Source organism: Stenella coeruleoalba, assembly GCF_951394435.1.
Source record: "Stenella coeruleoalba genome assembly, chromosome: 3".
Classification (NCBI taxonomy): Eukaryota; Metazoa; Chordata; class Mammalia; order Artiodactyla; family Delphinidae; genus Stenella; species Stenella coeruleoalba.
In genome coordinates this window covers 169,586,147-169,604,635 of record NC_137148.1, presented here as the reverse complement: position 1 = coordinate 169,604,635, position 18,489 = coordinate 169,586,147, and the positions used below count along the sequence as shown (strand labels likewise).

At 51.5% G+C, this 18,489-nt stretch overlaps 1 protein-coding gene across 6 annotated transcripts in view; it reads right to left on the bottom strand.

The window, feature by feature from the left end:
- Positions 1-18,489, bottom strand: part of RFX2 (regulatory factor X2) — a 185,955-nt gene that overhangs the window by 15,186 nt on the left and 152,280 nt on the right. For 4 of the 6 annotated variants that reach the window (XM_079918169.1, XM_079918167.1, XM_079918166.1 and 1 more), the window contains 3 exons: positions 9,876-9,950; positions 2,897-3,078; positions 631-750 (listed from right to left, as the gene is read on the bottom strand). In XM_079918169.1, coding sequence (XP_079774295.1) covers positions 631-750; positions 2,897-3,078; positions 9,876-9,950 — 377 coding nt within the window. The remainder of the gene's footprint in view (positions 1-630; positions 751-2,896; positions 3,079-9,875; positions 9,951-18,489) is intronic. The other 2 variants (XM_079918171.1, XM_079918170.1) reach the window with 1 other exon arrangement.

Sequence of the window (18,489 nt, the reverse complement as noted above, 5' to 3'; positions counted from 1 at the left end):
CTTTCTTTGAAGACAGAGAGGAAAAATCAAAGATCTGTGATTCTAACTCTATGGCATTCAGGAAAAGGTAAAAACTACGGAGCCAGTAAAAAAACATCGGCGCTCGCCGGAGGTTGGCGGGGAGGAGGGACCAACAGGAGGAACAGGGAGCGTTTTTAGGGCAGTGAAACTACTCTGTACCATCCTCTAATAGTGGATACAGGTCATCGCACCTTTGTCCAGAGCTACAGAGTGTACGACACAGAGAGTGAACCCTAATGTCGGCTATGGACTTCGGGTGACAAGAACGGGTCTATGTGGGTTCATCAACTGTAACAGAGGCACAACACTGGAGGCCGGGGTGTGTGGGGGGCACGTGGGAAATCTCTGCACCTTCCACTCACTTCTGTTGTGACCCTGAAACTGCCCGCGTCCTGCTGGCCTCACTCCACGCCAGGTGCAAGTGAAAGGCAGGGCTCTCCCAGGACGCCGAGATGGGGGCGAATGTGAACTGGTTTTCTCCACTCCATCCATGTTTCATCCATTTCCAGGTTGTGGTCAATGGTCGAGAAACCCCTCTCCCTCCGTTCCTGCTAGTGAAACCTCTCAGTGGGCTGGCTGATCCTTGGGCCGGCCGGGCAGCTCACCCACCTGGGCTTCTGATGCACAGGCTGCTGCCGCATGGCCATGTACTGCGTGTCCTCCTGCAGCCGGTTCAGGGGCGAGTCTGGCTTCAGACGGATCCCGTAGTAATGATACTTGGAGTTGCCCCTAGGAACCAAACATCTGGGGTCAGCTCTCTTTGCAGATGTCCTAAACCGCAAGATGGGGCTCTTTCCCCGCCCTTCTCCGTGGGCTCTCGGGGCCAGTGTTCCCTGGACCGTGTGGGAAACGTTCATGGGCTGTCCCGTGGTCAGAGAGGTTCAGGAAATTCTGTAACGGCTTCCCCCTCTGGGAGACTCCCCTCTTGTTTTTTAGTATGATAAAGGCTCTGAGAAGTCCTGCAGTAAAAAAGCCAGTTCAACTTTGTTTAACCCAGCATGGTCTAATAATAGCAATAATCATACTTGTTATTATAATAAACAATAATACTACTTATTATTATAATAAATAATAATAATAATTACTATTATTAACTCTCCCCCCTTCCAATCATCTAATAACACGTTTTACAAATGGTACAGTTTGGGAAACACTATCTTATTTTATTATGGGAGAAATGATGCTCAAAGGTTTTAAAATAATTTCTTTAAGGAAACAGGTCAGAAGGGGCTCCTCTGGAGGGAAGGACAGACACGCGGCCTTGCAAACACCCCCAGCTCACGGGCTGCCATTTTCCCTGAGCTGGCAACATGGACAAGCCGGGGAGCCTGGGTCCTTCCCGGGTGAGGTGCAAGCTGAACTGGTGCTCGGAGGGAGAAAGCGGGGAGGATGGGCCCCAATTCTGAGGCCAGCATCTGGGACCCTCTGAAGGTGGAGGCCCCAAGAGCCATCTGGAAAGGCCCCAGGGCAGCAGTGGCCGTGTCCCCAGAGGTCATGGACTCCTCCTCCCTGCCTCCCTCTGGCTGCCCACGTTTTGTAAGGATGTCCTCCGTCAGGGATCCCAAGGCGGCAGAGAACTCTCCTGGCCCCGTCCTTTAAGACACCCAGCATGCCCGCTTCTGGGAGGGGGTGAGTGAACGCCGAGACCCACGTGTGTGCGCCTTCACCCAGGGCACGTGGCGAACCCAGCCGGCCACAGGTCAAAGCCATGCAAGATGATCTCATGTGTGGGCCAAGCCCCCCGCTTTGAACAGAGCGAGGCCGTCTTTTCCTAGTGGGAGGAGCCAAACGCTACTGCCGGGGTCGGGGGTGGAGGGAGAAAGATTCCTGCCCGTGAGGGTCCCTGGCCGCTGTCTGCCAAGAGCAGCCCAGAGTGGATCGGTCCAGGCACAGCAAAAAGCATCAAGACATGGTAAATCCAACTCGACTAGACAGTCCAGAGGCTGCTATTTAAAAAGCCTGCTATGGCCAGGACACGGAAGCAACCTAAGTGTCCATCGACAGATGAATGGATAAAGAAGATGTGGCACATATATACAATGGAACATCACTCAGCCATAAAAAGAAACGAAACTGAACTATTTGTAGTGAGGTGGATGGACCTAGAGGCTGTCATACAGAGTGTAGTAAGTCAGAAACAGAAAGACAAATACCGTATGCCATATATATATATATATGGAACACATATATATGGAATCTAAAAACAAAGGTCATGAAGAACCTAGGGGCAGGGCAGGAATAAAGATGCAGACGTAGAGAATGGACTTGAGGACACAGGAAGGGGGAAGGATAAGCTGGGACGAAGTGAGAGAGTGGCATGGACATATACACACCACCAAATGTAAAATAGATAGCTAGTGGGAAGCAGCCGCATAGCATAAGGAGATCAGCTCGGTGCTTTGTGACCATCTAGAGGGGTGGGATAGGGAGGGTGGGAGGGAGGGAGATGCAAGAGGGAGGAGATATGGGGATATATGTATAGCTGATTCACTTTGTTATAAAGCAGAAACTAACACACCATTGTAAAGCAATTATACTCCAATAAAGATGTTAAACAATAAATAAATAAATAAAATAAAAAGCCTGCTATGGAAAATGTCAAACGAAGGGAGAGAGCCGAGGTGAAGCAAAGGGAGAGAGCGGAGGTGAAGCCCGTGTCCCATCACCAGGAGAGAAGCGATCACGGCCCACGGGTGGCCAGGCCGGGCCCAGGCTACCACCAATTCAGGGCAACTCCAGGTGCACCCGGAGCCGTGGACGTCAGGACGTGCCAGGAGGGGGGAGCCTCACGTTCTCCCGAAGCTCGATGTCTGTATAAGGGAAGAGGAGGGTGGGGGGCGGGTGCAAGGGCTGCCAGACACCCTCACCGACCCACCTGGTACCCAGCCGCCGCGTCCTCAAGCCCATGAACACGGAGCGGATCAGCTTCCCAAAGGAGGCCGCGTTCACGGGGTCCAGCTTGTGTTCCTGGCAGTGGCGAAGGTAGTGGTTGTAGAGCGAACTTCTGGGGAGACTCACGCCTTCTGCGGTTTCGTAATTATCCAAGAGCCACTGGAGCTGGATGGACAAGACAGGCCGGATGCTGACGTGGACGCACCGACAGCATCACACGCCTTCTGTCCTCCGACACGACGGGGAAACTCACCTCTACTCTCACCGATTCAGGTTCAATTTGGGGCACGTTCAATTACTTAATAGCTTCTTTTCACTTGCTTGTTTATTCCTTCGATTTCTAGCCAAGCTTTCAGGTTCCTTGACTTAATTTACAAAAACCTGCCCGTGATGGAGACTGAAACCCCCACAGGCCTCGCACACCAAATGCTTCCTAAACCTACGGGGATGGAGATGATCTGAGCACACGGGAAAGGAAGACGAAGAAAAACCCCACGGCCCATCCGCATGGCGCCCCGCGTTAAGGTAATACCACCGCAGTTCCTGTACTCAGGACCGAGAAGAAAACAAGCGGGAAACTGAATAAGAGACTGAAAGGCTCGTGTGCCAGGTTTTGTGCTCAGGCCAACGGCAGGGAAGAGGATCCAAGGCCGAAGTCGAGGCCCCCAGAGGTCAGCACTGACTCAGAACTGTCCACACAGAGAGCTCAGTTCCCACACCAAGGGAGGCTGAACCCCCTCACCCACTTTGCACCCACTGCAGAGCGCCCCAAAGGCTGCGGTTTGATCCTGGCTTCGAGACTGTTCCCCAACGGAGGGAGGTCTGGATTTGGAAGAGTGAGCCCGGGAACGAGGCCAGAGGCAGGATCCCACATCAGGATCGGGATGGGGCTCCCTGCTGCCGGGACCCCTGTCCTCTGTGCTCCCACACGCTCTGTCCTTCTCCCTGGGAGATCACCGCCCCACCCCCCTACCCCCAGCCCCCTCTGGTGCTCGGCCCTGCAAGCCAGGTCGTGGCCCCGCCCAGACTTATAAGCCCGCAGGCTGCGAAGTCTGCTGGCGTCACACTTTTAGACACGTTTCGGAATGGTTTTAACATGCAAAGAGGTAGAGAGAACAGACTCCTGAACTCCTGCTTCAACAATCACCACCTCAGGGCCCATTTTACTTCCTCTAAGCCCCACACACTGCCTCTGCCACTTTATCTCAGTTTGAACTCATTTTTAGTGGAGTATAGTTGCTTTACAATGTTCTTGTTTGTTTGTTCATTTGGGGCCACGCCTCGCAGCATACAGAACTTCCCCGACCAGGGATCAAACCCGTGTCTCCTGCAGCGGCAGCGCGGAGCCTTAACCACTGGACCGCCAGGGAGGCCCCCTCCTGCCATTTTAAAGTGAACCTGACGTGCCTTCGTTTCCTCCCTGGGGACTCCCGGCTCTAACGTGGACCCAAGTGAGAGGCGGGTGGTGGGGTCAGCTGGTGGCAGGGATGCTAGAATAAGGAGAGTTTCAGAGGCAGAGGGTGGGCCTGGGCTGGATGTGCAGGATGAAGGTGGGGAAACGGTCAAAGGTCCAGGTGAAGGGGCCCTGGGGGACTGACAGAGCAGAGGGTCCTATAACACAGCGCTCCCCAACCTTTTTGGCACCAGGGGCCGATTTCGGAAGACAATTCCTCCATAGATCGTGGCGGGGGGGAGGGTTCAGGCGGGATGGTGGGGAGTGCTGGGCAGCAGCAGGTGTAGCTTCACTCGCTCCCCTGCTGCTCACTTCCTGCCGTGCGCCCCGTTCTTAACAGGCCGTGGACCGGTGACCCCTGCTCTAACGGAAAGACAGACCTCTGGCCTCCAGAAGGGCTGGGTAATGGGTTCTGCTTTGGGGAGGTGGGGGAGGAGTGCTGGGCTGGCATTCAGGGTGGAGGTCGGGACCAGATGTGTCAATGCGACACCAAGGAGCCCAGAGCGGGCCTGTGCGGGTGGGGCCGAGGAGGGGTGTGTGAGGCGTAGCGTCGAGGCCTGGGGTCAGGTGCTGCCCCGGGGACAGCCTGCAGCGGGCCCTCCCCAGACGCCCTGCAGATGAGGTATCTGCCAACTACCTCCTCACTGAGGGACCAGCCCAGCTGCCGATCCGAGTAGCAGGTTGGAACCAGGGGTCGCCGGCCCTCCCGTCACCACGAAGCCTGCCTCCTGCAGCCCTGGGTGCACGGGAACAGCTGTCCACTCATCTGTCCGTGTGCTGTGGGATGTCATGTGCCGGCTGCGCCCGTGACCCCGCAGGGGGATCCCACCCCCACCAGTGGGTGAAGGGGGGGCAGTTACCACGGGGATGCGGGGAGGAGGAGGCAGCAGCCAGAGGCTGAGGGAAACAGGAAAGGGTTCTTCAGTTCCCCCTTTGGGAAAGAACATCACGGTTTCTACTTTCCATCAAGTCACCTAGATATATAATTTTCAAACTTTCCTTAAATGTGCTTTTTCTACACAAAGGTGGCAGAGCACCCCCCCTTCTCTCTCCAAGGCTTTGCTCTGGCCCACGGCTCCCACCCTTAGGGGCCGTCTCCTTGGCGCCCCTTGTTCTGACCCCTCCTCCTGTCTTTGATGCTATGAACAAACTGTGAACTTAAATGGTTTAATCACTGCGCACGGCCTGCCCCAGGAGGCACCCTCCTCCCCACCCCGAGGCACCCCCGCACACACCCCGCCCCCCGCTGCCTTGACTCTGGGGCTAAGGGACTGACATCACCGCGAGTTGGGAAGGAGGGCATGGGTGGCACAGTGGAGCTGCTCCTTTCTTGCGGGTACGCCCCCGGCCTGCTTTGTGCTCACAGCGGGGGGGGGGGGGGGCTGTCCCACCAGCTACAAGCCTTCCCACAGCAGCCTCACCAGCCACAGGGGGGAACTGGGTTCTGTCTGTCGCCCCGCTGTCTAGTTGCAGTTGGCTCAGGATCCAGGATCCAGGTGAGGAAGGGCTGGTATTTGCTGGCCCCTGAGCCCCAAGGTTTTCCAGAGCACTGCTCGCCGACACAAGCATTCAATTTCTATCGCTTGTCTCCCTGCTGAAACGGGAGCTCCAGGAAGCAGAGACAGAACCGGGTCTGCCCACGTTTGCACCCCGTGAAGATGCCTCAAGAACCGCTGATGGAGAGGAGGAGGGGTCCCGCAGAGCGGAGGGGACCCCAGCATGAGGAGGGCCGACAGCCTCTGGATGTGCAAGCAGGAGGCTCTTCCTGTCTCTGCCACCCTGGCTGGGGAGCATAGGCCGCTTCTAGGGGAGTCCTCTGTGGGAGGGAGAAGCCGGGACCAGGGGCCCAAATGTCTCAGGGTCTGAGCGCCCGGGGGTTCCTCAGGAGGCTCCTCAGGCCGCGAGGTGGAGGCCTGGGAGGGGCCCCGGACCAGGTCCTGAGAGATGGAGGCTGAGACCCCGCCTGGCACCTGACATGACTGGCCCAACGTGAGAAGGAAGGTTTGGGAAATAAGATGATGGCTTCTGCTCCTGACCACCTGCGCCAAATCCCAAGAATTACACGGAAAGCACACTTCCTTGCGGGTGACTACGTGGACACCGACACCAAGGATGTGTGGTTAACTCCCTCCTGAGTAAAGGTAAGCACAGAGCGAACAGATGCCACCAGCAGCCTCCGAAGCAATAGTGGGTTCACTTCCACCCTCTCCGGCGACGAGAGGTGACCCGGAAGGGAGGCTGACGGGAGCTGGAGGGCGGTCTACGGGCTCCGTGAAGGCAGAGCCTCCCCTGTAGGCTGAGCGAGCGCCGGCGGGGTCTGCGCACCGAACTCCTGACGCCGCTACCTGGTGTCATCCCGACCGGCTGAGCATCGCACGTCAGTGACACTAGGTGAACGGCAGGCCCATCTCCCCACCACACAGCCCCGCCTCGCCCGTGGCAGACTGACCGGGTGTGACGGTAGGGAGGCTGTGGCCATGGTGGGTGGGGTGGGGAGAAGTGGTCTGATTCCGGATGGTTCTGAAGGCCAAGGGGCATTGGATGCGGGCTGTGGGCAGAGGAGGGGGCACAAGGATGAGCCTCCAGCAGGACGGCGCTGCCCTGGATGAGCCAGGAAGGTGGCGGGAGGTGCAGGGTCTGCTGTGGGGTGGGGGCGGGGGGCGGTCAGGGCTCGGCCCGCGACACACGTGCGCAGCTGCGCCTCCAGGCGGGCGGGCGCCCTTGGAGGCTCAAGGGTGGAGCTGACGGGGAGAGGCCCAGCCTTGACGCCCACTGGGAAAGAGCCTTTCCCTCCAGGAGACCAGGCGGGGTCGTCGAGGTGGTGAGGGGGCCGGGGAAACTCCAAAAAACAGCAGTCCAAGCGCGACCACTGCCGGAGGCCTTCGCCGCCATAATCTGGAGCAACTCCTAGGCAGAGCACCCAGCCCATGAAGCTGCCACAGCCCATCGCCAGCCCAGACTGCAGGGCACGGCTCTGTCACTACACCACCACCCGAAGGCTAAATCACCTTTGACGATTTATGTTTCTTGATTTAAAAAAAAAAAAAAAAAGGTCGTACAATCTGAATACGATCCACCTAAAAGCAGGTCCTTCTCCCAGGGGCTGGAAACAGTAGTTTATGTACAGTGAGCAGCGGCCACCTCTGCAGGGACCCATGATGGGGGTCCCTGAGTCAGCAGGGGCTGGGGGCCTCTCCCGATAGACCCGGGGACAGCAGAGGGGCAGGCCTGGCTGGCGTGGCTGCACCCACACGCCACAGTGACACCCTGGTGAGGGACGGCATCTCCATTCCCAGCTCAACTTTCTCTGCCTCCTTCCTCCAAAACAGTCATCCCTCGTTTCCTGCCACCAAATCATGCGTTCCCCTGTTTTAAAGATGGCTCGGGGCCCACCTCTTCCCTCAGGGGCTCCCACACCAAGGCTGGAAGGTCCCTTCAACCCTCAGACACCCTGGTCCGAGTCCCGAGGGCAGCCTGGGGAGCTGGGGTGACCCTGATGTTGGGTTGGGTCTGGAAGGCACAGCCCAGCCTTCCTGGGCTCTGGGCATCTCGCCACCCGGCACCAGGCTCTCCTGCCCGGGCGCGGGGACTGCAGCCGGTGGTGCCCAGGGACAACTGTCTCAGGTGAGCGCGGCCAACTAGGACCACGAAGGGCTCTGCAGGACACAAGGCCGTCTGTCGCCAGGACACACCCTAGCTCTCTCCCCGCCCTCCCTGCCCAGACAAGCTCCTGGCCGGCTGACCGCAGCACGTGGGGCCGACTCTTTACCGAGATCTTCTTTCTATCCCCTTTGAGTCGCCAAGCCTCAGATCCTACTTCTTACGGCTCCCAATGGGAGAAAACGACTTAACAAATCGCCAGAAGGAAAACGGACACAGGGAGGATCTTCCTGCTCAGAAACTAAACTCAGGAACGGAAGCTGGTTTTGGAGGAGCAGCCAAGGCAAGCCCGCCTCCCGGAGGAAAAGCGTTAGAAAGCCAGAGGCACCCCTGCAGCCAGAGACTGAGGCTCATGCGCTTCACATAGACATTTTAAACTTCCCGCGGATACGCCGCCGGCCTGGGGTCCGCACCCATCCTGCCTTCCTCATGGCTCTCTGGGGCTGCCCTAGCGCCTGGCCTCGCAGGCTGTGCCGTGGCCACGTCTGCTCGAGATCTGAAGAACTCTGGTCCCCGAGCAGAGAATGCTGTCTTGCAGACTTCCTACACGCTCCGCTCTAAGGCTGCAGCTTCCCTTCTCCAGACCTTCCCACCAGGTGACATCATCCGGCAGTGATGGACAACAGGGTGGCCATGACCCACCTAGCCTGGGGCCTGATGGACTTTTGTTTTTCCTTCGAGACAGCCGGGATGAGGCTGCTCTTCCTCCAGTGACCAGCCCTCTGAGGCTCCGCCAATGGGCTGGAGGTGCTGGCCACGCCTGTGCCCCCCGACAAACCCAGAACCTCCTGGATCTTTCCCTAGCGGGCTTTCTGGCCCCGCACCCTGAATCACTCACTTTGAATGTCGGCCAGCATGAAAGTCTTGCTGGGGTCACAGCTGGGATCGGGTCCAACTAAAGGGGACTTCTTTTCTTTGATGTTTTAATTCTCAAAAGGATGCCAGTCCCAACCCAAGTGCTTGAGAAAAGCTGCCAGAAGTGCGCTCTGAACTCCTGCGGCCTGTCCTACCTCCAAACTGACGAACGAAGTTCCAGTCAAATTAAAGCCGCATTGAGGGCGTTTGGAGAAGTAAGGGGAAAAGGGAGGAGTGGGGCGGGGGGCGACAGGAGCTTCCCCTCCTCAACGGTCCCCAGAAGCCGAGTCCCTGCACTGTCATCTCTGCCAGCCCCATCCTGCCACTCAAAGCCACCCAGAGGCAAAGACCTTTGCGCCCTCCTGGCCTTGGGGCCTACGATCACGTGGTGTCCCCAGCAGAGAAAGGTCTTATGCAGCTAAAATCAATAGGAATTAGTTGCTTTGCCCTTTTGTCGAATTACCAATCTTTTTTATTTTCAAAAAGCTGATCACAGGAGAATTAGCTAAGAACGCTTACGGCACCCCCAATCCGGCGTCATCTTTTGGTTGTGGCTTGTCTGAGTACGAATTTATTTACAACGCTTACCCTCTGCCAGGCATGGTGGGGAGGACGTTACATACACTAAGCAGTTTAATCCCTGTTCCCCCCAAGGAGGGAGGCGCTGTCACCCCACTTTCACAAAGGAAGAGCCTGCCTTAATTTCCCTTCGCTGTGGAAGGACGTTTTTGCTGAGTGTAGAAGTCTAGATGGGTTCCCCCCCTGCACCTTTTCGGCACTTTAAAGGTGTCAACTCACTGCTTTTTTTTTTTTCGGCCGTACCGCGCGGCTTGCGGGATCTCCGTTCCCTGAACCAGGGACTGAACCAGGGTCATGGCACTGAAAGCCTGGAATCCTAACCGTTGGGCCACCGGGGAACTCCCTGTTTGTTTTTAAAATGCCTATGAAGGTGACAAGCAGAGCAGGGCAGACCAGCAGGTTGACACACACTTACATGACTGTTGAGTAAACCGCTTTTGTGTGATGTGATCCCTTCGCTTTTTTGGAGGTTTTCAATCGCCATTTCAAGCTAAAGAAAATGTGCGCAGAAACAAAACAAAACAAAATGGAAAAAAAAAAAACAAAAACGAAATCAGATGGTTAGCATTAGCCAAGATTGGTTTGTATTAATATCCAAATAAAGATCCGAGCGCCTACGAGATAGAGAGCAGGCTGGACGCAGGCGGGGCGTGGGGGGTGGGCGGGGGCAATGGGTTAGGTCGGGGGCTGAAGCCTCAGCAGGAGCGTTGCTTCATCACGTGCAGAGGAGCCCAGGAGCCCGTCAGACACCAGCAGCAGATGGGGTCCTACTGTCTACACTGGCAGCTGAGTTTTAACACGTCTGCATGTGCACATGCACAACGGGAATGCTTAGTCACTGCGTAAGTTCAAGTGTAAGCAAAGCCAGCATGATAACCGCCTGCTGCTCCCCAAACCCATCGTCTGCACTGGGAGAATCAGAGGACCACAGACCCGGGGACAGGTGATGGCACTGGCTTCCCGGCCAGCCTGCCCTGTTGCAAAGCCAGGGTCTCCCAGCTGGAGGGCTTTGGGAAAATACCAGTAGGCCACGACCCCAGCCCTGCCATTGGGAGGCGCAGGACCCTGGGGCCACGGAGATGAGACAGCTCACAGAGGGGTCCTCCTGGGGGAGGGCCTCCGAGATGGGTCCTCAGACCTCGCGGAAGCGAGGGCTGAGGGGCCATGGCAGGTCTATGCAAAGGAAGAGACACCCGGCCGAGTGTGGCAACCACCACATCTGAGCCCGACTTGTACATGAAAAATGCAAACATAAGCTCTGCTGGAGGCAGTGACCCTTAAACATCCAGGGGAGGCAAAGACCACAGAGACGATTCTGTAAAAAGCAGGCCCAACACTTTCAGAAAGTGCAGCTGGACCACTTCCCCAGAGCTGAGTTCAGGAACGAGGGGTTTCTGCTTCGCCCCCCACCTCTTCTGACCACTGTTGAGAACATCTACTCTTGCCACTGCTATTCAACACTGTACTGGAAATTCTAGCCAGGGTCATTAGGCCACAGAAGAAAATAAAAGGCATCCACAGAGGGAAGGAAGAAGCAAAACTACCTCTATTTGCAGATAGCATGATCTTAAATATGGAAAGGATCTTCCCAAAAACTATCAGCACCAGGGTTGCAAGATACAAGATCAATAAACAAAAGTCAATTATATTTCTAAATAATGAACGATATGAAAATGAAATGGAGAAAACAATCCCATTTGCAATAATATCAGAGAGAATAAAATACCTAGGAATAAATTTAACCAAGGAGGTGAAATACTTGTACACTGAAAAAACTATGATACACTGTTGAGAGAAATTAAAGACGACCCAAACAAACAGAAAGACGTCCTATGTTCATGGATTGGAAGACTTACTATTAAGATGGTAATACTGTCCTAATTGATCCGTAAACTCAATGCAGTCTCTATCAAAATTCTCTACAAAGCTTCCAGCTGCCTTTTCAAATGGACAAGTTGATCTTAAAATTCATATGGCATTGCAAGGGACCCCAAATAACCAAAACAATCTCGAAAAAGAAGTACCAGGTCGAAGACTCACAAGTTCCCATTTCATAACTGATTATAAAGTTACAGGAACCACAACAGTGCAGTACTGGGATAGGACAGACATACAGATCAATGGGATAGAATTGAGAGTCCAGAAATAAACCCATACATCTAGGGCCAACTGACTTTCAATAAGGGTGTTTAGACCAGTTAATGGAGGAAGAATACACTCTTCAACAAACGGTGCTGGGATAAATAGATAGTCACGTGCAAAAGAATGAAGCAGGACCCTTACCTCACAGCATATACAAAAATCCACTCCAAAGGGATCAAAGAACTACATGCAAGAGCTAAAACTATAAAACTCTTAGAGGAAAACATGAGGTAATCACATAAAGTAAGGTTATCTCCATGACCTTGGATTTGGGAATAGAATCTTAGATATGACACCAAAAGCACAAACAAAAAATAAAAGATAAAAACTTTTAAAAAAGATATATTGGACTTCATCAAAATTAAAAACTTCTGTATGTCAAAGGACACTATAAAGAGAGTGAAGAGACAACCCACGGAATGGGAGAACATATTTGCAAATCATGGATCTAATAAGGGTCTTATATCCAGAATATTATAAAGAACTATGGAGACTCAACAACAAAATGATAAAATGACACAATTAAAAAATGAGCAATGAACACCACATTGTTAATCACCTATGCTCCAATATAAAATAAAAAGTTTTAAAAAATGGGCAAAGGCCTGGAATAGGCATGTCTCCAATAAGCACATAAAAAGATGCTCTACATCATTAGTCATTAGGGAGATACAAACTAAAGCCACAGTGAGGTACCACTTCACACCCACTAGGTTGGCTATTAAGAGAGAAAAGAAAAGTAACAAGCGTCAGTGAGGATGTGGAGAAACTCGAACCCTCCTCAGTTGCTGGTGGGACTGAAAAATGGTTCAGCTACCGTGGCAAACAGCTGTTAAAATATAAACTCAGTTAAACCACATGACCCAGCAATTTCACTCTACCCAAGATAATTGAAAACAGGTGTTCAAACAAAAACTTGCTCGTAGCAGCCTGATTCATAACGGCAAAAAAAGCAGAAAAATACAAATGTCAGTCACTGATGAATGGATAAACAAGATATGGTCCATACGTACAACTGAATATTATTCATCTCTAAAAAGGAATGAAGTTTTGACATATGTTACAATGTGGATGAACCTTGAAAACACGATGCTCAGTGAGAGAAGCCAATCACAAAAGGCCACGTGTTGAGTGATTCCATTTGTATGAAACGTCCAAAAACAGGCAAATCCAGAGACAGAGAGCAGATTAGTTGCCCCGGGGCTGAAGGAGGAGGGAATGGGAGGTGACTACTAACTGGTACAGGGTTCCTTTGGGGGTGATGAGAATGTTCTGGAACTCGACAGGGTAATGGTTACAGAACATTGTGAATGTACCAAATGCCACTGAATTACATGATTAAAATGGTGCGTTTTATGTTATGTGAATTTTACCTCAATAAAAACTATACAACTAATTAAAAAGAACTTTAGTCTTTCTTGCAATTTGAATGGATCTTTCACCCACATGCACGGTTTTGTAACAACATGCACTGGTCACTTGGAAAATATTGGTTCACTGAGTTTGCAGATCTTCCAAATGTTGATACATTTCATCACACGGTATTGAAAAAAGTCACACTGGTTAATATCACTACCAACAACTTCGGCAAGATACCAGTTTCCCAAAATTCTGTTCTTTTGGTTTGAGAACATATTGACAATAAAACCTGTCGTGTTTTCCTCGATATGTCAAGCTCACAACCGTTCAGTTTTGAGAAAATGTGTACCAAATCTTCGAGTCTGAATAATCATAATTTGTCTGTCATCCTTTCGAGGAAAAACAGCGTTTCATGAAAAAAGTAGCTCGTTCTGCTCACAAGCCATTTGCCCGTGAGCTTTTCCTCAAGACTGTCTTCGTATTTTGGGAAGAAGCAGAAGCACTTTTCGTCACACAGAATATTAAGTGTTCTCGAGGACTGAGATTTAATAAAATTAATAATTTTTACTGCTTCATCAGGGAATTCTTGAGTGAAACGAGCATTTGGTATTTCTTTTCTTTTCTTTTTTTTTTACTGTGCGTGCATGACGGTGAGGATTACAGTGACTTCTAGAGACTCTGATGTGTCTGTCCGCTCTGATTTGTGCACGGCTGTGTCAGCCGTGCTGGTTTTGCATCGTCGGGGCAAATGTCAACACGGGGAAAACAGCAACTAACGGGTTAGTATTATTGTGAAAACAGTTTTGATCTCGTGGAGCTCCTGAGAGGATCCTGGGGACACCCAGAAGTTTGCCAGACGTGTGTAAGACTGCTGAAAATCGTGCAGTTCCGAGTATTGCGGGAAAGAATACAAATGAACTTTTGCTTTGTAAGACCATCCTCAAAACCCCATAGCTATTAAATAGGGTCAGAACAAGCCCACTGATACCTTAAATTAACTTAATACACAGTGGAACCTCCCAAGGTGTTCACTGCGTTTTAAAATTAAGACGTCAGGTAAACCTCTGAAGGTGATGAAGTTCAGGACAACGTCACCAGTCCCCTTAGTTCAGATGGAGGGGTTGGTGCCCGGGAGTTAGGACCGGAGGCGCAGCGCAGTGCACCCAGAAGAGGGCGCTGTGGCGCCGCCTCCCAGCTCCAAGCTGAGGCCGTCCAGCATCCTTCAAAAAGGAGCATCTCACGCTTGAAGTCTGGGGGCTGGAGTGGGAGGCTTCCTTACGGACCCGACCGAGGGATTCTTACTGCACAAGTACAAGAGGCTTGATAAGTCCTCTCAGTGGCTGGAAAAGTCAGTGTTTAATCTTTAGATATACTTAAATGGAAATTAAATTTATACTTGACTGGAGTTTAATTTTTTGTTATTTAAAACATTTTATCAAAGTGGTACCTGCACAGGCCCACATGTCAAACTGTAAGGAAGAGCCGAGGATGGATGCAGAGGTGCCCCCTCGCTACCCCAGGGCCAGGCTGCTTTCCCTAAAATCGTTTCTGTTTTCCGAGCTTCTCAAAGATTTCTTTCCATCTTGGTATTATGCATACACTTGTCTACCTATTTCTTGACGTATCAGGAGCTTCATCTTTATTTCTGATTGGGTGCAGTGCAGCCCATATTCCTTTTTATTGGCCGTTTAATTTCACTGGTTTCTGCTGCGTGAATTACTAGCGGAATGCCTGGGGAAAAGGGCACACACATATGCTTTAGGCATTCGGGAGAAAGGAGGGGAGAAAATGCCTAACGACTTGTATCAAAGATACAGCGTTTCAAAAACTCAACGTGGTAGCAGAGTGCAGATAAGTTTTATTAACTCCCAAGTATATTAAAATTAGTCGGTTATTTAAACATTTTTAAAGGAATTTAAAAAAGTCCTTTCCTTTCATATATAATCCTAGCAAAATTTTACCTGACATAAGGACTAGATTTGTGTCTTCTGAGTGAGGGTGGAGGTTACTTCTCCTCTGAATTCATTAGCGTCCACTGTAATGGCCATTCCATTTATAACACAATAACCTCATTAAAATGACCTGCCAGGACTTCCCTGGTGGCACAGTGGTTAAGAATCCTCCTGCCAATGCAGGGGACACGGGTTCGAGCCCTGGTAGGGGAAGACCCCACATGCCACGGAGCAACTAAGCCCGTGGGCCACAACCACTGAGCCCGCGTGCAAGGAGAAGCCCGCGCACCACAACGAAGAGTAGCCTGGCTTGCCACAACTAGAGAAAGTCTGTGTGCAGCGACGAAGACCCAACGCAGCCAAAAAAAAAAAAAAAAAAAAAAAGACCTGCCAGGCCAAGGTCATCCCTGCAAAGGGCCAGCAATGACCAGCATCAAAGCAACACCTGTGGGCTTCCCTGGTGGCGCAGTGGTTGAGAGTCCGCCTGCCGATGCAGGGGACACAGGTTCATGCCCTGGTCCGGGAGGATCCCACATGCCGCGGAGCGGCTGGGCCCGTGGGCCATGGCCTCTGAGCCTGCGCGTCCGGAGCCTGTGCTCTGCAACGGGAGAGGCCACAACAGTGAGAGGCCCGCGTACCGCAAAAAAAAAAAAAAAGCAACACCTGTATCTCCAGGCTGGGTCTGCCATAATTCGATATCAGGACCACGCCTCCTGGGCCAGAAGTGGGAAGGGGGAGACGATGCTCCTGGAAAACCAGGGAGAAGTGGGGGTGAGGACAGAAAACTGCTGCAGTAAATGTCCTGTCCTAAAATACAGCTTATTATGTGACCATAGAAGGAGGAAATAAACGTTTAAATGTTTTATGAACGCTTTTGGAGCTTTAAAGAAAATGGAGAGTATTTAAAAGAACCAAAGTGTCACGGCTGGAGTTCTGAGGGCAGGGATAGAAATCACGGAATTCTGCCTGGAGAAAGGAAACAGCTGCAGTTAAGGGCCAGGTGGGAGGATGGAGAGAAGGGCAGGGCTCACCACTGGGGAGACGGGGAGGCTGGCTGGGGGAAATGGGCATTTTCAATTTGTCCAGTTTTATTTCGCTAATTAAACATTAAAAAATTATGTAGTAATTTTATATGCACTTGCCATACAAAAACCCGATTAGGCCAGTGACATACCAGTCTCCTTCCAGGGCCAGGACTGGGGTGGCGCCCACGAGGCGCCCAGGGCACCAAACTGAAGGAAGAGCTCATTGTCAAGGTCGTGCCGTGGCAGGGTCAGCCCCCGGAAGGGAGCAACTCCCTAAATTTGGTGCCCTGGGCACCTCGCTTGCCCCGCCCCATCCCAGCCACAGCTTCTCCCAGGCCTCCACCAACTCCCACTCAGGAGAGGAAGCCCCTCCCTTCCCTAACAGCCCAGTGTGCGTCCATGAGGGGGCGTGGCTGTGTGCCAATAAAACTTTATTTACAAAACCAGGGGGCCGGCAGGATTTGGCTGGAGGGCGGCACTCTGCCGCCTCTGTCCCCAGAGGTTTACTAAGCAATTGTAAATCACTCACACAATTGCATTGTATGGATTATACTTTACTGCTAAACTGAGTTTTTAAATTTTTAGGTAGAGAGGGGATCGTTGCACAGCACCATGGATGTCCTAAATGCTACCGAATTATGCACTTTAAAATGGTTAATTTTATGTTATATGAATTTTACCTCAATAAAAAATGTATAAGGTAATGCATGCATGTGGTTAAAGTTCAAATAGAAGAAAAAGGTATAAAAAAAGCAAGTCTTCCTCTTCTTTCTACCTCACGGAGATAATCTTTTTTGGTAATCATTTTTACCAGCTAACATGTTTACTTCTTCTTGTAGTTCCTAGAACTTTAAAAAATATAGTTCTACTTCTTAATTTATCAATTGAAAAATTTTTAAGTTTGGAAATAACTCCAGATTGTATAAAAAGTTGCAAAAATAGCACAAAGCATGCCCTTCAGCCAGGCTCCCCAAATGTCAACATCTTCTGTGACCCGGAAATTAACCCCCACTCAACACTGTTAACCGATCGAATCACTTGATGAAAGTCCTGTTTGTGGACCAAGATCCAATCGGGGGTCACACACTGTGCTCATTTACATACGGAGCCACGAAAGAAAACAGTAGGAACACAAGGAACAGATGAAGGAAATTAGGAAGAGGCTTTTATTAGATGGATGACCCATGTAGCCCTTGACATGGTAAGTGGGTTTGTGTTACTCTAAACAGGATGATGACTTCTCTGGTAAGTTAATTGAGACTTTTCAGAATAAGAACCGGAGTGCTTTCCAGTACGCATTCTTTCATTTTGTCACTTAAAGCAGAGCAGAGATGAACTTTAGATAGATCTTTCAAAGGGGCACTGCTCCCACCTTTGCAAAGAAACTTGCAAAACCACATTCAAAAGTGATGATATTGGGACTTCCCTGGTGGCGCAGTGGTTAAGAATCCGCCTGCCAATGCAAGGGACACGGGTTCGAGCCCTGGTCCGGGAAGATCCCACATGCCGCGGAGCAACGAAGCCCGTGTGCCACACTACTGAGCCTGCACTCTAGAGCCTGTGAGCCACAACTACTGAACCCGCGAGCCACGACTACTGAAGCCCACGCGCCTAGAGCCCGTGCTCCGCAACAAGAGAAGCCACTGCAATGAGAAGCCTGTGCCCCGCGATGAAAAGCAGCCCCTGCTCACCGCAACTAAAGAAAGCCCGTGCACAGCAACGAGGACCCAATGCAGCCAAAAATAAATTTTTTTAAAAAAGGGATGATATCATTAGATGTTTGTCAAAACCCATAGAACGTACAACATAGGGTGAACCCTGATGTCACCAAGAGCTTTAGTTAATAATGATAATGGGTCAATATTGGCTTATTGGCTGTAACAGATGCACCAAACTTAGATGTTAATAATAAGGAAAACTGCGTGGGGTACAGGGTGGGGCATTACGGGAATTCTCTGTACAGCTGCTCGATTTTTCTGTAAACCTGAAATTGCTCTAAGAGAAAGTCTATTAGAAGGACAAAAAGTGATGATGAATTATTTATTTATGGCCAACCCACGGGGCTTGCGGGATCTTAGTTCCCCAACCAGGGACTGAAACCATGCCTCCTGCAGTGGAAGCACCGAGTCTTAACCACTGAACTGCCAGGGAAGTCCAATGATGAATATTTTAGAGAAAAAGCGGATGTACTATTGGCGAAACTACTTTATCAAATAATGTGCTTTTGCCGGCAAACGTTTTGCTCTTGTGGTTGGACAAAAGCTCTGTGCAGGGCGCGAGGAAGCTTCTAGTGAATGCCCAGTAGGCGTGTGAGTTCATAGTCCAGTCAAGATATCCTGGGTCTTCCCTGAAAACACAGGCTCCAGAGAAGAGCTGCTTAGCGGTTGGCGATCCATCGTGAGCTGTGACGCTGAGTGGATGGTGCACCAGCCCCATGGGCCACCAGGAAGGGTCGCCGTGAGAATGGAGGTGCCCGAGTGGGAAGCCAGTCCACACACAGGGAGCCGTGGACGGTCCAGGGTCCCCGCTGGCCTTGACTCAGCACTCAGGA